Below are 21,660 nucleotides of genomic sequence, written 5' to 3' on the forward strand. Positions count from 1 at the left end.
GAGAAATCACTATTTGTTTATAAACTAATTTATAGATTTTAGGCTGCTTATAGCAGAATGAATGGACTAAGACATATGTCAAAAGCTTTTCCAGTGATACTGAAAATATTCCTCCCATTCCCTCTCCTCCCCTTCCCTCCCCTCCATTCCCTCCCTCCCTCCCTCTTTCCTTTCCTTCCTTCCCTTCCCTTCCCTTCCCTTCCTTTCCCTTTCCTTCCCTTCCCTTCCTTCCTTCCTTCCTTCCTTCCTTCCTTCCTTCCTTCCTTCCTTCCTTCCTTCCTTCCTTCCTTCCTTCCTTCTTCCATCTTTCCTTTCCTTTTGCCAGTTGTGGGGCTTGAGCTCAGGGTCTGGAGGCTGTCCCTGAGCCCTTATGCTTCTTACTAACTCTGTAATACAAAGAGAAAAAGAATGAGATCTAATCTGTAGGAAGTCTGAATGGGTAGTTCTAAATTCTACTATTCATCTTTTATATCAAATAGGCATGTTTTCTAAATACCACACCTAGTAGTTTCATACAATCTTTGCCCTGTAACAGTTAGCTAGTCTGAGTTTTCACCTTAACTATTTGAAGGTTGAAAATTTCTACTATGGTTCAGTTGCTTAAAATATTCTTCTTAACCTCTTCCTTAAAATTCTGTCTAATGTGCTGCTTCAGGCTCTATACAGTCCCAGCTTTTAAGTGATACCAATAAATCTATCTAGCAGGAATTACATAAAACTTATATAATTAATACTTTTAAGATGTCTTAAGATCTTGGCACAAAAGAAGTACTGAAATCCAAAGCTATTCTATAACTTTCTTTTTAAATCAGCTGCCAGCTAGATTCCAGACTGCTTCTAATTCCAGCTTCTAGGCAAAACCGATTGCTATGAATAGATGTATACTTTCAAAAGGGGGTGGGAGGAAGGATCAAAGGGATTTGTCAATGCAGGTCAGAGAAACCACAGAAATCTCCCATGTTTTGGGTGAGATCTCACAATTTTAGCTATGTACTACAATGCATAGTTAATGGATATGCAATCAGAATAAAAACATTTCACTAGAGTGAAAGTTACTCCAGAATCCTTACCCATATAGTTGCTAACCAAGAACGCTGCTCCATGTTTCCTCGGGAATGGGTTGTTTTTAATGAAATGGGAGAAGGCGACTAAAGCCCCAAGGGGCAAAGTTCAGTGACACTCATCCTGTAGCAAGCCCATTGCACACATGAGCTGTCATTGAAAGGCCCATGGGGAACTGCCAGGAAAAAAAAAATATTGGACACCTAGTGGAATTTAAATTTAATATCATGTAAAACATATTTAGAATCACCATTTATTTGAAATGCAAACTTCACTGTAAAGTCTGTATTTTTATCTGCTAAATTTGGTAACACTAGCCAAAGGACAATCAAGATAGTGTATTATCAGTAGATAATACAGCACTGCATCACAGAAAAACACAGAGGGAGAGAATTTCTGTAATTCATTTAATGTATTTCTGTAATTCACTTAATGTATTTCTGCAAATGGTTTCTATCACTTATAAATGGCAAAGGCTTCAAGGTTACAAGCAATGTTAACAGAAATGACACACACATCAGAACACATGATTTTACATCTATCTATTGAAATCTGCATACATCTATTGAAATAATTTAAGATGTAACTAGAAAAAGATATGCTATATGCTGCAGATACAAATGAGTCTTATTTAGTATTCACTGTGATAACATATTAGTGCTGCATTTCCAAGTAAACAGCACTCACTGGGCCAAGTAGACCTTTACTATCTGTTTACTTCTTAGAACTATCATTGTCTTCTACAGAAGCTTTCCTAAGCTCCCGATTTATGTGAAGTCTTACGAGCAATACAAATATTTGATTGCCAAACTAACTTATTCAATCTCAGTGACAGGTTCTTACGAAGGGAAGCACATTGCTGTAGCTGCTCTACAGGATTCCTTTCCTTGACCACAGATTCCATTTAAGTGATAAGAAAGCCAATTTGTTTAAAAACAAACACTTTTAAAGCATCACTGTATGGGGGAGAATGCTGAAAGGGGTGACATTGATCAAGATGCACTGTATTCCCAAAATGACATGTTGAATTGAAACCCCACTGTACAACAATTTAAGGAAAATAAAAAATAAAATACAAAACAACAAGAACAATAAGTCATCACTGTCCACTCTTAGCAGTGGGTGCTGTATAACTCGAGGGAAAATGACTACTTCAGAAAATGAGGTTAAGCAGTATGACACTTAGTCAGTATTTTCTACTTAAAAATGCAATTAGACCAGGCCCAAACGTAAAAGTTAAATTAGAGATATTACAATTATGGATATCTCTGGGTTCTGGAGAATGATATTCTAAATGACCTGTCTTTTCCTAAATTGTTGGATCTGAATTACCCCAAATTTTGTGGCTCTGGGGAATCTAACCTTTAAGATTTAGCTGACTGGAGCTTTTTAAACACACTAGCTTGCAAAAGTCCCTGTGGAAGAAATAAAGTCCTGGTGAGACTTTACTTTTATTTGTTGCTGAGCATTTTCTTGGACTTTTGTGTTAAATCTAACTGGTGCCTTATTAACCTTTTCAGATTAGGCATTTAGTAGACTCAGCTGAATAGTTTCTTAATTTGCACACTGGGCTTGCTGGCACTGAAATATGAGTTTAAGCTTTTTGATTTACATAACTCAGATGCAAGAATATCAACGTTACTTTTGGGGGAAGGAGTTATTTTGTGCTGAATGCAATAAACTTCGTTAATATAGATTATAATAGTAATTTTTTTGTGAGTGTGATAGTAGAGATTGGGCCCAGAGCTTCTACTTGTTAGGTAAGTACTCTAGCACTGACTTGAGCCATACTTCCAGCCTTTTATAATACATACATACATACATATATATATATATATATATATATATATATATATATATATATATATATATATATATATATATATATATGGGATTCGATTTTGCTAACTTTTCCTAGGCTGCCTCTACCTCTGAAGCAGCTGGGATTATGAGCATGCACCACTATGCCCAGCTACTTACTAAACATCTTCTATGTCCTTGGAACTGTATGTAAGTATGTTTAATCATTTAACACTTTCAACCACCTTGTGAAGTTTCCCTGCCTATAATTTTATAGATATGGCAACACAGAGTGGTGAAGGTAGTTGGTCTAATGTACACAATTCCTAAGCAGTGACACTTAACTTTTTAATTTTATTTTTTTGCCAATCCTGGGACTTGAACTCAGGGCCTGAGTGTTGTCCCTGAACCTCTTCATACTCAAGACTAGCACTCTACCCACTTGAGCCACAGCACCACTTCCAGCTTTTTCTAAGTAGTTCATTGGTGATTAGAGTCTCACAGATTTTCCTGCTAGGGCTGGCTTTGAACAGAGATCCTCAGATCTCAGCCTCTCCTGTAGCTAGGATTACAGGCGTGAGCCACCGGTGCCCAGGTAACACTTAGCTTTTGTACAATCTATCTAAAGCATCTTTGAAAGCCTACCTGTAAATGTCTCACATAATAATGAACAGGGTAGGGCTTTTACCTTTGAGGTTATGCTTCTTAGGAACTTTTTATGAACTCCAGACTTCATGGTGACAATCATTTATCAGGCTAATGTTAAGCATATAACCATGGGAAACCCTGCACCAGGTTTTCCCCATTTGTTTGTGTTGATATATTTGTGGAAAGTCTATATATTAGCACCTATCAGGGAGGATCTGTAGGATATGAATGTAGGGGGCTGTCTTCCTTCAAGGATAAGAACATTCTAGATGTTAGTTTCTTGGAGAAGTATCTGAAAGATCCAAATAGGGTCTCTTGCAGAGTACGAACTGGGAGTCTAGTTCTTCTTGCCTTGCTTGCAGAGAGACACATAGATAATCAGAGTCCGGGGAATGGGGTACACAGAGCAGGTCTGTGGCTGGTGCTTCCGTAGTCTATCATACCCCTCTCATGTATTTAAATAAGGATTTTTAAAAGTTCCAGTATACTCCAAAGATAGGGAGGGGGGTTGAAAGCAGAGAATACAGAAGGCACAGGAGAGAGCTGAAGATGGAAGGGACTCGCCAGTCTCCCTGTCTGTTTGATTCTAACACCAAAGCCTTGGAGGTTTAGTTTTGGATTTTATTTCAGGGCGGTACTCTTGCACCCCGGGTACTGGCATCAGGAACACTTCAAAGTTTATTCAATACTGGTGCTAGTTTACTCCTATGTTTCTTGAGAGAACTGAAGACAGTCCTGGGATTTTTCTTCCTCTTTAAATAAAATAGAAACAGGGCTAGGAATGTGACTTAGTAATCACCTAGCATTCATGAAGCCCTGGGTTTGATTCCTCAGTACCACATAAACAAACAAACAAAAAGCCAGAAGTGGTACTGTAGTGATAGCCTTGAGCAAAAGAAGCTCAGGGACGGAGCCCAGGCCCTAAGCTCAAGCTCTAGGACTGGCAACACAACAACAACAAAAAAAAAAAAAAAAAAAAAAAAAAAAAAAGAGAGAGAGAGAGAAAAGAAAAAGAAAAAAAAAAAGAAAAGAAAAAATACAAACAGACCAAAGTAGCAATCAACCTGGCTGGATTGTTGACAATGCATACATATTTTCTTTTTTTTATTGTGAAAATAATCAAAACAACATTGAGATACCACCTCACCCCAGTTAGAATGGCTATAATCAAGAACTCTAGTAACAACAGATGCTGGAGGGGATGTGGACAGAAGGGAACCCTACTGCATTGTTGGTGAGACTGTAAACTTGTTCAACCACTTTGGAAAGTAGTATGGAGGTTTCTCAAAAGACTCATATAGAGCTCCCCTATGACCCAGCAATCCCACTTTTGGGCATTTATCCAAATATTCACAAACAAGACCATACTAAAACTACCAGCACAACTATGTTTACTGCAGCATTATTTACCATAGCTAAGATATGGAACCAACCCAGATGCCCCTCAGTAGATGAATGGATCAAGAAAATGTGGTATATATACACCATGGAATTCTATGCCTGGATCAGAAAGAATGGCATTGCCCCATTTGTTAGGAAATGGAAAGACTTGGAAAAAATTATATTAAGTGAAGTAAGCCAGGCCAAAAGAAACATAGGTCCCATGGTTTCCCTTATTTGCAATATCTAGTATATGTATACATATTTTCAACGGTCTGTTTTACATATTAGAAGAGATACTGAGATCATGTACTGAGATGATTGATTAAGCTCTGCCCAGCACAGCTTTTAGCTCAAGAAGCCATCATCTTAGAGGCATTCCATTTTTTTTTTTTTTTTTTTGGGTCTGGTCGTGGGGCCTGAACTCTGGGCTTGGGCGCTGTCCCTCAGCTCTTCAGCTCAAGGCCAGCGCTCCACCACTTGAGCCACAGCACCACTTCCAGCTTTTTTCTTTTTGCTTATGTGGTGCTGAGGAATCGAACCCAGGGCCTCAGGCATGCAAGGCAAGCACTCTACCACTGAGCCAACTTCCCAGCCCTCCATTTTTTTTTTGAAGCTTCTAAAGTTAGAGGGAAAGAAAGGAGCAATCCTAAAAGTAATCCTGAGCCAGGCACCAGTGGCTCATGCTTGTAATCCTAGCTACTTAGGAGGCTGAGATCTTAGCATCAAGGCTCAAAGCCAGCCCAAGCAAGAAAGTCCATGAGACTCTTACCTCCACTTAACTATCAAAAAACTGGCAGTGGAGCTGTGGGTCAAGTGACAGGGTTCTGGCCTTGAGCAAAAAAGCTCAGGGAAGCACCTAGGCTGAGTTCAAGCCCTGTGATGGGTACACAGACAGAGATACACAGACACACTCAGAAACATAATTGTGAAATCAACTAAAGCTTTGACGAGATCTTCACAATGTACAATAGATAAAATCGCATCCCACCACCTAAAAGAACCATAATCCCTTGCTCCTTAACCAACCCACCTGCTTCTTCTAGAAAAATGACATTTGAAAATGGTGAAACAAGGACACAGGATGAGCCATTGCAACAATGATACTCACAAAACACTGTGTTGGAAATGAACCTTATAACTTTGGGGCAGGTTGGAGTGGGGGAGGTAGGGGAGGGAAGGGATAGTGGGAGAAAAACAAAGGGCGGGGCAAATATTCTCGACGAGAAATGTACTCATTACCTTACCAACGTAACTGTAACCTCTCGGCACAGCATCTTTACAAGAAAATTAAAAGAAAAAGAAGACTGACATTGGAGATCCTGATTAAACACCTTACTTCGCAGCTTAGGGAGTCTCATGAGATAGTTATGCCAATTTTCATATTATTTTTTTTCCTGAAAATGTATTGCTAGCAGCTCTAACAACAAACTGAGATCTAAAGAGATTCTTTCAGAGGTACAAGCTTCAGAAGGAAGTGGTGAGCTTCCCTTTCCCCTTGGGGCTATAAAGCTCTGTTTGAGATCCATACACAAGGTCAGGGCAAGAGGCACTTGGCCCAGGACTGGGTCTGAAGCCTCAGGACTGACAGGCTGGCATCTCATGGAAGTATGGGTAACGCTGGGGCTGCCTGTCCTGTCCCCGATCCACCAGTCACCTCGCTTTGGCCATGGCAAAAGAAAAGAAACATGAAACAAGCTACGAAATCAAATCAGCACACAAGATCCAATCATCCGCTGCTCACGCGTGGGTTCCTGCAGCGCAGGACGCGAGTGTGAGCAGAGGGTAAAGGGGCGCTGTCACTTGATTAACATCCCCGGCAGCCCGGGCTCGGGGAATTACCTGGGAGGCGATCCTGGCTCAGCTCCCCGTAACTGCACCTTCGCCTCCCCCTGCCCCAGCCCTGCCCCAGGCTGCGCCGCCGAAGCTGCCCAACTTGGGGGATTTGGGTGTGTGTGTGGGGTGAGGGGGGAGAGAACCATCTGCAGACAAGTCTCCAGATACCAGGGCAGACACGGCAAGTAGAGCAAGAGAGAAGAAGAAGAAGAAGAAGAAAAGTACAACGCTATAGGCTCAAGTCCGGAAACTTTTCCTTAAAACGGCGGCGTTGACCTTTGTGGGCGTCCCGGAAACCGCTCGTTTATTGGTAAGGAGTTGTAATGACTCGGGGACCCCGATCCGAGAAAGCCAAGGAACTCGGGGAGAGGGAAACAAACGCAGGCGAATCTTACACGGTGTGGTGTGGTGTGGCGTGTGGCTCAGGATCGTTCTAACAAGCCAGTGCCCTCGGGTTACTTTGATTTCTTCTTCTTCTTCTTTTTCTATTCGTGTCTTTCTGGTCCCTGGTCGGGCTGCACTTTCTGGAAAAACTGGGTACCCAACACCACACTCGGCATCGTTTAAGTCCCCAGCCCCTTCCAGGCTAAGCTCAGAGTCCTCTGGCCCCTGGCTTCCTGGTACCCTTTGTCAGATCGTAGGTAACCCTGAACCCGGGGTGGCAGCGCGCGCGCGCGGGGGTGAGGGGGGGCTCGGATGGGGGGGGGCGCAGGCAGGGGGAGGGGCACTCTGACCAAGTTGCTACTTTCTCCCGTGCTGAGCTTTAGTTATTTGCTTTTATTTATTTATTTACTTAATAGACTCGGGGCCACAAGGTAGATCTGCCAGCCCTCAAGAGCGATCGCAAACTTGGCTCCAGCCTCGCCACTCACTGCGCTGTCCCGGGGATTGTGCCGCATCATCCCCGCCCCCCACTCCCCAAACGTGAACTAGAAATGGACTTCTGGGGACCCGGAGACCGACGAGTCTCCCGGAATGCCAGCCGGCCCCACCGAGCGCGCAGCCACCGAGCCGGCCCCACCGAGCGCGGCTCTCGATCGCAACCCAGATGCCCTTTCCTCGGCCCCCTTACTCTTACCCTGACCCCGGCACGGCCATCCCTGCCCCGGGTCCAATCACTGCAACGGAGTCTAGCGCAGGACTCCCGGGCAGGTGCGCTCCCAGAGCCGGGCGCAGTCGGTGCCGCCGCCCAGACCCGGCTCTCTCTCTCGGACTCTCAGCTACCCAGCCACCTGTTCCACGAGCACGGAGTTTGTGCCGGCTCCGGCTGCAGCAAGAAGTAATCGGGTCACCCCTTCCCCCGCGCGGTACTCGGGACCTTCAAGGGCGCGCACAGCGTCACCCCAAATCAAAGTGCGCACACCGCGGCGCGCGCCCCGGAGACCAGGGCTGGCTAATTGCCCCGTGTCCCCGCTTCCGATGGGGTCCCCAGTGGGGTCCCCGGGGCTACACGCCGCGCCCAAGTACCTGCCGCGAAGATGCAGAGGGCGAGGAGCGTCTGGCAGACCATGATACCCTGGTGCTCGGGGCCGAGGCCGGCGCGGACGGCGAGGAGTTCGCTGGCGCTGAGCGTGCGCTCCGGAATCGGGCAGCGGCTGCTGGCTGCGGCGGGGACCGAAGGCGCGGACGCTGGGAGCTGGGAGCGCTCGGCCCGGGCAGCGCGGGTGGCGGCCGGCGTGGCGAGGCGCGGGCGGCGCGGCTCCGTCAACTGCGCGGTCTCCGGCGCCCAGCGCACTTCTGCTCCATCCCCGCCGCGCGAGCCCCGGGCCGCCTCCGCCACCGCCAAACCACTCCCACCTGGGCCCCGCGGTGACACGGCCACCCCCGGCTTCCCTCTCCCAGCGCTCAGCGCCGCGGAGCCCCGGCCCAGGGCGGCCTCTGCTGGACGCTTAGGACGGGAGCCCCAGCTTCCAGCGCGTTCAGCAAATGCTGGGCAGGGCGCGCTTCCCGGTGCGCCAGGAACAGAGGATGCGTGGTGCGTGGACAGATTTCTGTCCTTAGGTCTCTCTCCCTCTCCCCCTCCCCTCTCCTCCTTCCCTTTCCCCTCCACCTCCTCCTCTCCTTCCCCTCTCCCTCTTCCCCCCCCTCTTCCCCTCCCTCTCTTTCCTCCCTTTTTTCCCCTCCCTCTCTTCCTTTTTCCTTCTCCTTTTCTGTCTCCCTCCCTTCCCACCTTTCCCCTCCCCCTCCCGCTCTCCTCTCCCCCTCCCTCCTCTCCTTTCTCCCCTCCTCCTTTCCTTTCTCCCCCTCCCCTACTCTCTCCCAGTCTCCCCCTCCCCCTCCTACAGTATTTAAAGAGAGAGTGGCTCCTTCTTTCCAATTATAAGGGCCTTTGATTCCAATTCCCAGACATTCTTCTCATGTACATTAAACCTTACCCACATTGAACTCCACTGAACTTCCTGGTACCAGAGCCAGGATGTCTGCTGCCCTATTCAGGATCTTACCAGAAAAAAATACCTGGGGAAGGTAGCACTGCTCCTGAGAGCTGAGCCAGGCTGACACATCACTACTTCTAATAAATCCATGGCGGCATAGGCATGCAAATGATTTCCAGCTCAGTGGCAAAGCACTTACCTAGTAAGTGCAACCTCCTGAGTTTGGATCTCCAGTGCCAAAAAAAGAAAACAACAACAACAAACAAGAATTGGTGAGAAAATGAAGATCTAGAGAGAAGGTGAAAGTCATGATCATATGACCACAGCTGGTAAGCTTATACATTAAGTCTGTAATAACAAAGGCCCACGTTAGCCCTGCGATTCCTACAGACTAGGCTGCAGAGCTATTTCGGCATTAACAAAGCCATTGACTTCCCACAACAATCCTTTGAGGATTTTATTTTGATATTTATATGTGTTTATTATATGCATTATATTATATTTTATTGTTACATCCTCATTTTCAGGGTAGGAAATGGAGCACAGAGAGGTGTTAGTACTTGTCCAGGTCACACAGCTAGTAAATGGTAATAGGATGCATGCATAAGCACCTTGGCTTAGGAGCCCAAGGCTTCTTCACCGGGCAGATCCACTTATTTCCACACCCTTATTCACTTATTTTCCCACTTACTCACTTATTTTTCCACCCTTCCCCGGCACCTTGGCCTTGCTTAGTTTTCTCCCTTCAGTCCACTAAGACCCTAGATCCGCTCTCCATACCTGCTCTTATGAGCCCGGTGGTTCCCTAGTCACTGGAGCTGGGAATTGAGGAAATTGGCTAGTTCCTGAATTGCTTAACATCATTAGTAGCTCTGGAGTGCAACACCCCCACCCCAGCTTCTTCTTTTTTAAAATATTATTCTCTTTGAATAAGTAATTGTAAGAAGGAGTTTCAGTTCAACATGTCAGTTCGTGAGTGCAGTGCATCTTGATTGTCACCCCTTCAATCAGGCCTCCCGTCTCTCCATTCCCCTCAGTCCCCCTAGTTCCAAGTTCACATATCCATACTGAATTAGATAGATAGATCGATCAATTGATCGATGGATGGATCGATAATAAATAGATGGATAGGCAGGCAGACAGACAGATAGATATCTTTATTGTAAATGGGATGTACAGAGGAGTTCCAGTTACATGAGTAATGACTTTTTGAACAATGTCTTTCCTTTCTTGGCTCTCTCAGTTTTTCCCTCCTGTCCCCACCCACAAGTTGTATAGTTCATTTCTATGACTGCTTTCTCCTACCCTTCCTCTTTTTGTTCGGCTACACCTTCTCTTGGACCTCTCCAGCTTCCTGACATTCGTTTTGTTAGATGATAAGTTAGTTGTTCAGATGTTTCTTCCCTCAGGTACCAGGGGCTCTTTTCTCTTTCTGTATGGGTTCATTGTTTTGGCCCATCGGTGACCAAGATGAAATCTCTGGCAGGCTTTGCCATCGCCATTGCAGATATTGCTCATACTTCCTCAACCGGATTAAATCTGGCTCATATTTTCCTTTGATTTTTGTAAATCTATTGATTCCTGTTGGCATGAGAACTAAAAGATGTCATAAGCAAGTCCTCCAGCCTACCCCTACCCCCTCCCCCCAAGCCTTGGCCAGAGAAACTGAAAATTCAATTTGCTAAACATGTTTTCCCAATGCGTTGACCTCACAGCCCTTCTGGTTTCTAGTGTAATCTACTCGATTATGAAAAATGAGTGCATCTGGATGTTGGTTGTCACGGAGGCAGATAGAGCATTTCTGGGACATCCACCCATGGAGGCCCCAGTGCCTTTAAAGAGGGTGATTTAAGTAAGTGACTCTGTGGCAGATAGAAAGGGTTTGAAAATCAATGCACAGAAAAACTTACTCAACTGCAATTCAGCAAAACTTGGAGTCCCTCTGGAGTGCAAAACATGTGCAACTCTTTGATATCAAAGACAATGTTTGGTACTGCACGGAGGATCATCCCTACATCCCAATCAGCTAACATTTTCAAGACTCTTTGCTGTATACAGAATCAAGTTGAAGTAATTTCTTTAAATAAAATAATTCATTATAATTGCTGATTGAACCTTGCAAATTCAGTAAGTTAGTTCAAGCTTAGTTGATTATTTGTTCCAAAACTTGTGACAGGCTGTGGGGAATATAATGATGATAATGTTCAAGTAACCTAGATTATGTTGCTATAACAAACTTATTCAAAATCTCTGAGCTTAGGCAATGGCAGTTTATTTATCTCCATGGATTGTTATTATTATCATTATTATTAGTCTCCAACAGATCTAAACTATGTTTCCAATAGCCATGTTCTATGTTAGGACTCAGTACCATTTTATTGAATCAGCTTCTACATTCTGGGAGATAAGGGAAGATGGAAGAGGGTAATGAAGTGCAGCATTAAAATCTTACTAAAGCTACTGGCACAACTATGTTTATCACAGCATTATTTACCATAGATAAGATAGGGAACCAACCCAGATGCCTCTCAGTAGATGAATGAATCAAGAAAATGTGGTATATACACACATTATATACATACAGTAGAATTCTATGCTTCCATTGGAAAGAATGACACTGCCCCATTTGTAAGGAGATGGAGAGACTTGGAAAAAACCATATTAAATGAAATACGCCAGGCCCAAAGAAACATAGGTCCCATGGTTTTCCTTATTTGCAATAAATAGTATACCTATAATCTTAGCAGATGAGCAGAATAGCTCAATAGCTATGCACATATGACCATATAAGATGATGTTAAGCAAAATGAACTCCAAGACATGGACACAAGAGGTTTTTCTTCGTTGTTGTTTTTAAGGTTCTATGTGATTTTTTTTGTTTCTTTTGTATGTTTTTGCCCCTGTGGTATATCGCTGTATTTGATTTTGGTACCCTGGTATTGTATATGTGAAGGGAAGGGAAGGGGAACAAAAGAATGGCAAGATAAAGGACCAGGAGGAACCAATGCAACAGCGATACTCACAAGACAATATGTGGGAAATTATCTGTACAACTTGGAGGGAGGGGTTGGGCAGGGAGGGAAAATGGGAGAAAAATGAGGAAAGGTAACAAGTTCAATAAGCAATGTACTTAATGCCTTACTCACATAACTGTAACCCCTCTGTACATCACCTTGACAATAAAAAATATCTGGAAGTGATGCTTTCATTTACCTGCAAGTGTTTGTTCTTCATAACATTTTATTAGCTGAAGAAAGGCATTGGCTATGCTCAACCTGAAGGAAGGAACAGAGCTCAATCTGGTGTGCCCTAGGGAGAAGAAAAATAGAGGACAGGGAACAATTTTGACAAGTGCCATAGCGATTTTTTTTTTTTTGCCATCAGGTAGCTTCTATTTGAGAAGCTTCTATTTGAGAGTCAAACATTAAATGTACAATCACCAAAATATATATAATAATTTATTATGCATATGCTACAAGTAATATCTACTGACATGTATTGTTTCAAGTATTATATACATGTGGTATATATATATAGTATAATTATGCATATTATATCAACATATTCATTAGACATATACATTGTATAATAATTATATATTATATATACATTCATTAATTGAAGCTTTACACTGTATGAGATAGATACTGAAGAATATGTCACTCCCAAATATACCTCTTTAGCATAAGGATTATTTTGAGAAACAGTACTTAGGGGAGAAGCTCTGAGAATAGAATAGAAATTACCTTATAAGAATTTACATGCATAAAGGAAATGTCCATTTGTAAGGGGGTCTCCTGAGTATTAAGAAAGAGAAGGACCTGGGTTCTGGTGGCTCATGCCTATCATCCTAGCTGCTCAGGAGGCTAGGATCTGAGGACTGAGGTTCAAAGCCAGCCCAGGCAGGAAAGTCCCTGAGACTCTTATCTCCAATTAATCACCAGAAAATGAAGTGGCACTGTGGCTCAAAGTGTTAGAGCACTAGCCTTGAGCTGAAGAGCCCAGGGCCTGAGTCCCCATGACTGTCAAAGAGTAAGTGAGTCAGTGTCTGAGAGAGAGAGAGAGAGAGAGAGAGAGAGAGAGAGAGAGAGAGAACTCAAGACAAGATTACTGGAGACACTTATCAGTGGAAAAGGTACAAATTAAATATGTTTAACAACCCTTGCTCTGCTTTACCAAACTTTTTCATAACTGGCCTCTCCTTTAACACCATTTTTTGTCTCTTTGTTTTATTGGAAGATACCATTTATTTTGTGTTATTGTCTTTAGTTTTTCTTATGCTTTTATTATCTTTAAGTAATTGTACAGAAGGGTTTCAATTCAACATGACAGTTTATGAGTACAATGCATCTTGATCAATGTCACCTCAAAGATAGTATTTAAACTTGAGTTTAAAGATCATTATTTTGCTTTTCACTGTAGGCATCCCAGCTAAAACCTTATGAAAACTAAAAATGATTTTTTCTCTCTTATGATGGTAATACTCTAATTCTACTAATAAAGAAACCAAGAAAGACAGACAGTGAGACTATAAAGAGACCAAAGAATGCCATGAGACCGTAACAATCAAGATGAGTAGTCTCAGTGGGGCCAGGGGTAGAATTTACATGTAACCTTCCAGTTATTCTCTTGATTTTTTTTTGAGGGGGGAGTCGGTTGTGGGGCTTGAACTCTGGGCCTCGGTGCTATCTCTGAGCAATTCAGCTAAAGCCAAACACTCTATCACTTGAGCTGCAGTGCCACTTCCAGTTTTCTGGTGATTCATTGGAAATAAGAGTCTCACAGGGAATTTCCTGCCTGGGCTGGCTTTGAACTGCGATCCTCAGATCTCAGCCTCCTGAGTAGTTAGGATTACAGGTGTGAGCCACAACTGCCCGGCTCTTGATACTTTTATAATACTTTAGTGGGGTAAAAATCTAAGAAAATCCTGACTTTCACAAACTTCACTTTTGTTGATCATTGTTAAAATGAATTTCCAGTGTTGTGGACGTTCAACATTTTACCAAAAAAAATTGCCCTTGGCAGGCTTACATTTTTTGGGTATGTTTTTTATTGTTAAAATACTATGCAGAGGGGTATAGTTACATGAGCAAGGTAATCAGTACATTTCCTATGGAGCATTGTTGACTGCTCCTTTGTTTTTTCCCCTACCATCCCGTCCCTCCCAACTCCACAACTACCACCCCTTGACCCCTCCCCTTCTACCCCCCACCGCTGAAGTTGTAAAGTTCATTTTCAACATAGTGTCTTGTACATCTCATTGTTACAATGGGTCAACCTGTAACCCTATATACGCATTTTGTTTTTTCCCTTCCCCAACCCAAATTCGAAAAATGTATATACAAGATGCAGGACACTGGAATCAAATGCTGTGAAAACAGGGATTATATGGTGGGGGAGGAACATACCAAAGAAGGCTTAGACTTTTGACATCCTGAATTTAACTTTACTCTGTATCAGACAATGTTATCTAAGATAGATTTGGTCATATAGACGTAGTATTCTGGAACTTTTGGTTTCATCATGGCTAAGGAAAGAGAGAGTAAGTTGGCCAAGAGAGCTGGGTGAGAGGTTTATGAGCCAGGGGCTAGAGGTGGGGTCCAAATGCTCTCCCTAGCATCCACCCAGTTACTTTAATGACTTGGTATCTCTATGTAATTAATTGCCTTCTATGGTTGCTTCATAGAACACCACAGCAGAGTGGTTTAAACAACAGAAATAGATAGTTCAAAGTGCCAGAGGCTGAGTGTCTAAGACCAAAGTGCTTGCAAGGTTGGCCTTGAGTTTTCTATCTTGACTGCAAATACTTCTCACCACAGCACGATATGAACCTTTTTCTGAGTACACAGTTATGAAGCTCTTCCTCTTAGAAGGCCTCCAGGACTGTTGGATGAGGGTTCTATCTTTATGGCCTCACTGAACTTCGATTAACGCTTTAAAAATCCCTATTTTCAAATACAGTTGCAATAGTGACTAAAGCTTCAACACATACATTTGGAGTGAGGAGACAAAATTCCACCCTCTAGACCTTTAAATTTGTATCCTTTTATAGGCAAACTTTCTAAGTCTTAGATCCATTTCAGCAGACTGATGTCATAGCGTGGCTATTGTGAATAGGGATGTTTTAAACATGTGCAGGTATCTGTAGTGTATGACAACTTACCTTCCTTCAGAGAGAAATGCCCAATAGCAGGATTAACAGGATCCGATGGTAGTTCTAGGTTTTTGGAGGAATTTCCACACTGTTTCCTATAGCAGTTACACCGATTTACATTCCTATTAACAATGGTTAGGGTTCCCTTCCTTCCTCAAAAACATTTGTTACTTGTTTCCTTGGTTTGCATTTCTGTCATGACTAATATCATCAAACATTTCTTCATGTCTTTCTTGGTCATTTGTGCTCCTTTATTTTCGGCAGTTAGGAGGTTTGAACTCTTGGCCTCTGAATTTGCTAGGCAGGCACTCACCCATGCACGCCACATCACCAATTCATTTTTCCTTTAGTTATTTTTCAAATAAGTTCTCTCATTTTTGGTCTAATGCTGGCCTTGGTTCACACCAGTCCTCTTACTAACACCTCTGGAACAGCTGGGATTATAGGCTGGACTTCCTTTGAGAACTGTCATTTGAATTCATTTCCTATTTACTAATTGGATTGTCTGTTCTTTTATGTTTAACTGTTTAAGCTCATAATAAATTCTGGATATCAATCTCCTGTCACATAAACTGCTGGCAAAGATTCCCTCCTGTTTTGTAGGCTGTCTCCTCATTCTGGTAATTGTCTCTCCTTTCCTGTGCATAAACCTTTTAATTTGATGCAATCTTCAAATGTTGGATTATAGTAGTTTTAAGTTTCAGGTCTCATGTTAAAGTTTTTAATCCATCTTGAATTGATTTTGGTACAGGGTGAGAGACACCCTGTACACACACACACGCGTGCGCGTACACACACACATATATGACCTTGGTTCAAAGATGTATGAGTTTAAGAATCTTCTGTTTCACCCAATTTCATGTCTGTGTTTGTGCCATGCTGTTTTTATTACTATGGCTCTGTAGTATAGTTTCAAGTCAGATATTGTGATATCTCCAGCAATATTCCTTTTGCTCAGGGTGCCTTTGACTATTCGGTGTCTTGTGTATTTCCATATGAATTTTAGACTTGGTTTTTCTTTCTTTTTTTTTTGGTCCAGTCGTGGGGCCTGAACTCTGGGCCTGGGCATTGTCCCTCAGCTTTTCAGCTCAAGGCTAGTGCTCTACCACTTGAGCCACAACGCCACTTCCGGGTTTTTTCTTTTTGCTTATGTGGTGCTGAGGAATCGAACCCAGGGCCTCAGGCATACAAGGCAAGCGCTCTACCACTGAGCCACCTTCCCAGCCCCTAGACTTGGTTTTTCTATTTCTATAAAATGTGACTGGAATTTTGAAGAGGTACACATTGACTCTAGATCACTTTGATAGTGCAGCCATTTTCCCAATGTTAATTCTGCTGATCTAAGATGAAGTCAGGTCTTTCCATTTTCTAGTATCTTCTTCAGTTTATTTCTTTAGTGCTTGATGGTTTTGTTGTAGAAGTTTATCATATCCATAGTTAAGTTTATTACTAATTTTTTTCCTTGAGCCATTATGAATGAGATTTGTTCTTGATTTTTTTCTCAGCCTGTTCATTATTGGTATGTAGAGAAGCTACTGCTTTTTGCTTGCTGATTTTGTATCTTGCTACTTTTGACTGCTATTCTTTTTTTTTGTTTTTTTGGGTCTGGTCATAGGGCCTGAACTCTGGGCCTGGGTGCTGTCCCTCAGCTCTTCAGCTCAAGGCTAGCGCTCTACTACTTGAGTCACAGCGCCACTTCTGGCTTTTTTCTTTTTGCTTATGTGGTGCTGAGGAATTGAACCCAGGGCCTCATGCATGCAAGGCAAGCGCTCTACCACTGAGCCACCTTCCCAGCCCCTTGACTGCTATTCTTGACCACATAATCATGTGACTTATTCTCCTCCTTAGTAATCCCACTCTTTCTTCAAATGAACAGCAGTGGAAAGGTCTCAGCTGACTGCCGCTTTCCCCTCTCCTCCTCCTCCCCAGAGGCAGAAATGTAGCAGCCTGAAGGCCTGGGCATAGCACAAATATTTCCTTTAGGTCTGTCATACTCTTCCTATTACTTCACTTTTCTCAGGGCCTGTCCTCTTATTTTAATATTAATGGAAAAAGATTAAAAATGGTTATATAAAACATGTAAAAGTACACATTTGAGAGTGAGTTCAGAGACAAGCACTTCACCAGGACAGTCTTAAAAGGGCATGATGGAACATGATTGTTTCCCTGAGTTAAATAACGCTGTTTGAAGCGACATGAGCTCTTTGAGGACAATAAACTATGTGTCAGTAATTTTTAATTAAGGATCAAAGCCCTTTAAACACTTCAGGAAGGAAGAAACTGGTTTCTTGGAGGTGAAACGCATAATGAAGTCACTTGTTTGAACTTGTGTAAACCTTCATTGAGCAAATACTGCTAGGCCGGAGCTATCCGAGAGCCACAAACTACAGGCCGTATGCACAGTTTTTTCAAGTGTAGTAACCGTATTTTAATTAATTAATGATTAATTAGGTCGCGTTTGGGTTTGAGCCTAGGGCCTTGCATATCTTTATCACCATACGATTGAGCTACATTCCCTGTACCATAGTCTGCTGATTTCAGGCTTTCAAACCACAGTTTGTATGACAGACAAATGCTACTATGCCCATATTCTTCCTGTCCAGATGGAATCTTGCATGGTTTTCTACTCAGGCTTTGCTAGAGCTTCAGTTCTTCTTGTCTCAGCCTCCTATGTAGCTGGAGCTGATAGGTACATGACACTACACCCAGCTGTTTGGGGGACTCAACACTTTTTTATTTTTCCTCTTTGAAAAATGATCTTTCAGTAGTTGTACAAGGGAGTTGCCATTCCACAAAGCAGTTGATAATTGCAACAAGTCCTGATCAACAAGTCCTTTCACCTTTCTCCCCTTCCTTCCCAGCACCACCCTTTTCCCTCATTTTTTTTTACTTTTGTAGGAATGTGCATGACATTTTGTGATGGCATTCCCTCTCTCCCCCCTCCTCTCTTCATTCCTTTCAGACCTCTTTTTCTGCCCAGACAGACTTTGAACTCTGACCCTCCCATTTTAGGCCTTCCTAGGATTACATGCATGAACCAACTGGCACCTAGCCCCTGCTACATTTTTATGAAGGAAAAAGAAACGAGTAGAATAACGTAATAATGATATTTAAATGTTGTACTTGCAGTTCCCACTAGCTTCATTTCAGGGGTTGAGAGGTCATCTGTGGCTAGTGGGTGAAGCCAATGAGCTGTGCAGCCATGAAACAATGGCTCAGGTTCCTGCCTGGCTATTGGCTGTGTTCAGTGGGAGAAAGGTGCATTGTGAATGAGACTTTCCTGAGTGTATGGAGCTTGCAAGCCTGAGAGTTAATGATGCACAGCCTGAGGGGAGGAAGTTCTAGAACCTCAAGTTCTAGAACCCTCAGTTTTCCATCTGTGAAAGGGAGATGACATCTTTCTTCTAAGGGTTGATATAAGAATTCAATGTGTGGGAAATAGTTCCAAAGCAGATTTTCAACAAATGTTTGCTGTTAGGAATAATATTGTAATGATGACAAAAGTTATAATTACTAGTTGAGCCAGACAAAGTATTCTTGTAATATTTGAAAGGATGAGATTTCCTACTGCTTCCACACTGACATTGTCACGTGCCCTTGACAGGCGACAATGTGAACAGCATTAAAAAAAAAAAAACTCTCTGCTGTCATGTTTCCATTTTAGTCCTGAAATTTACTAAGAACTGGTCAAAATGTTTATGTATGTAGCAAAAGCATTCCTTCAGGCAATTGTGGGTTTTCTTATTTGATCCTGCAACAGTATTCAACAAGCATCAGTTTCCTAAATGTTATCTGTATCATAGACTCCAAAAGCATACCAATGTAATTTTCATATTCTGTCATATTACTTGAATAAAGTTTTATCTCTACCTAATTTTAGATTATTGTGTGTTAGCCTTGTGGAAAAGATTGGTTCACTGAGTTAGGCAGCTTATCCAAATTTTAACCCATTTCATTATAAACTATCAAAATATTCTATCTGTTAATATTTTCATCTTTATCATCAGAAAGACATTTTGTTATTGGGAAGCTATAAAGCTAATGGTGAGGGATAAAATTTTCTCCAATTCTAATTTCCTCCTTTCAGTTTTATCTTTGGTACCTCATACTATCAATTTTTTTTTTTGATATGAGAAGCTAACTTCATGGAGAAATTCTTACAAATACATCTCACAAAAACCCAACACTAGATAGCTGTCAGTCATTCTTTAAAAATTTTTTTTTTTTTTTTTTTTGTCTGTCATAGGCCTGAACTCTGGGCCTGGGCGCTGTCCCTCAGCTCTTCAGCTCAAGGCTAGCGCTCTACCACTTGAGCCACCTTCCCAGCCTTGTCAGTCATTCTTAAAAGTAAATCAATTGTCATTCATGAAAAGTGTGACTACTTTTGATTGTGTTTCAAATGACCACACAAGTGCATTTCCTCAGACAACTATTGGATTTTGGTATGCTGGAAACAAACATTTTTATGCATAATTATCATTTATGTACATAGAATATATAAAAGATGTGTGTGTTCCAGATCGAGGTTTAATGAAGCTAATGAGTTGTACTGCTTAATTATAGACATTAATAAATGAAACTTTCTTTTTACCTCAGTTAAACTGGACAGGCCCTATGGCAAATGATCCAGGGATTATTAGTAGTTTGTTCCACTGCCTTCATAAAACCAGAAGCTTTATCTGAAATCTCTTTTGCAGCATCAGTGAAACTAATATGAAAAAAGTTAAGTAATGTCTTAGTGTTATAATGAAATTCTTTTGCTTTTACAAAACGGAATCTTGTGTATTCATTTTTCCCCCTCCTTCCTGCTCTCCTACGTGCTATCTTTATTGCCATGTGATGCCCCTCACAGAGAAGCCACACTTCGAGAAACACTGGTTTAGGGAAACATTCTAGAAACATATTGAGGGTGTTGATTTTTACAACATATTGAGGGTGTTGATTGTTATGTTGACAGACCTTTCTTTGGGGAGACCCTCTTCCTCCTGATCTAAGTAAGAGGTCCCCAAGGTGGTTGCCATCTTCTGGTGGTAGATGCTTCTTTTCCCATAATGATATAGTAGATACCAAACCCTGTTTGCCCAACTCAGTGATGTTTCTAGGATTCTTAAACTTGAAATAGGAAATGTCATTAATAGTTGTTTTCTGGGAGTGGAGTTACGGGGTTCTGGCAGTCTGATGAAAGCACATAGCATGAAGAGGAAACTAATCGAAAATGATGTAAAGAATATTGACTCCAGGAGCAAGTGATTCTCTGGACCCTAGTTAGGCTCGGATGAGCATAGACGCCATTACGCCATACCATGTGTCTCGGTATTCCTGTCTTGTGTCCTGGCTCCGGTCATCATGGCATAGGAGCTGGATTTGTTTGTTGGTATTGCTTTTTGTTCTTTCTTTCCTCACTGGGCTGTTTCCTAGCTGTGTTAAGTGTATTTGTGGGCTGTAGGCCTTTGTTCCAATGCGCTGCTTGCACACTGCTAACTAGGTAATAAAGACGGTAAGATTCCATCTTTCAAAATGTGGTTTCTCTGATAATGTACCTTACAACATTTTCACAATGGTAAGAAGCTAAGGAGCCTAAAGAAAGCAACTGGAAAATCTTGCAAGGGTAGAAAGTATTTGAAGTGCTCCATTTTCTTCAATTCAGTGAAGATATATGCCCATTTGGGTAATCACTAAATGTCCAAGTCTGATTAGCCTAATCCCAACATGTAGCAGAGTGTAATGTTATTATCATAATAAAAAGTACTCTGAGTGAGGGAAAAAAATCAATGTGCCCCCACAAGAATGCTGCTTGTGGAAATAGTACTAGCTTTTGCATTAAAATAGAAAGCTGTTCACATCTAACTACATCCCTTAGTATATGCAAGAGAAACCCTGTTCTTCAGTACTTGAACTCAGGGCCTCAGTCTCTCCCTTGGCTTTTTCACTCATGGTTGATGTTCTCCAGCTTGAACACTACCTCCACTCCTATCTATCTGGTGGTTAATTGGAGATAAGTGTGTCTTCAACTTTTCTGCCCTGGCTACCTTCAACCAACCTATCCTATGGGTTCAGCCTCCTGTGTAGCTAGGATTACAAGTGTGAACCACCAGTGTCCAGCAAATGTATTTGTTTTGATAATGGCATGTAATATTTTCCTGCTAATTTCACTTGTCATTTGGATATATCTGTGGTATTATTTAGGTAATAATTTATTCTTATAAAACATTCAAAGAGATTAGCTAGTTGTCCTTGTTTTTAGATGTGGAAAATTAGAGATCTTTAAATTATTTCTTCTCTCTTATGCTAATAAAAAAGAGATTGTGCTACAGTGCTGTTCTATTTTAAGTTACTTACATTTCTAAATGTTACTTTAAGGCCATTGGTGGGTATACATTCATGCTATATTAGATAATACTGATA

At 42.1% G+C, this 21,660-nt stretch overlaps 1 protein-coding gene across 1 annotated transcript in view; it reads right to left on the reverse strand.

The window, feature by feature from the left end:
• Positions 1 to 8,517, reverse strand: part of Parm1 (prostate androgen-regulated mucin-like protein 1) — a 113,570-nt gene extending 105,053 nt beyond the window's left edge. The window contains exon 1 of the mRNA XM_070012956.1: positions 8,194 to 8,517. Coding sequence (XP_069869057.1) covers positions 8,194 to 8,236 — 43 coding nt within the window. The 5' untranslated portion in view covers positions 8,237 to 8,517. The remainder of the gene's footprint in view (positions 1 to 8,193) is intronic.
• Between the last annotated feature and the right edge of the window lie 13,143 nt (positions 8,518 to 21,660).

The sequence above is a fragment of the Dipodomys merriami genome, unplaced genomic scaffold, assembly GCF_024711535.1.
Source record: "Dipodomys merriami isolate MVZ:Mamm:240054 unplaced genomic scaffold, mDipMer1.0.p SCAF_9, whole genome shotgun sequence".
NCBI lineage: Eukaryota > Metazoa > Chordata > Mammalia > Rodentia > Heteromyidae > Dipodomys > Dipodomys merriami.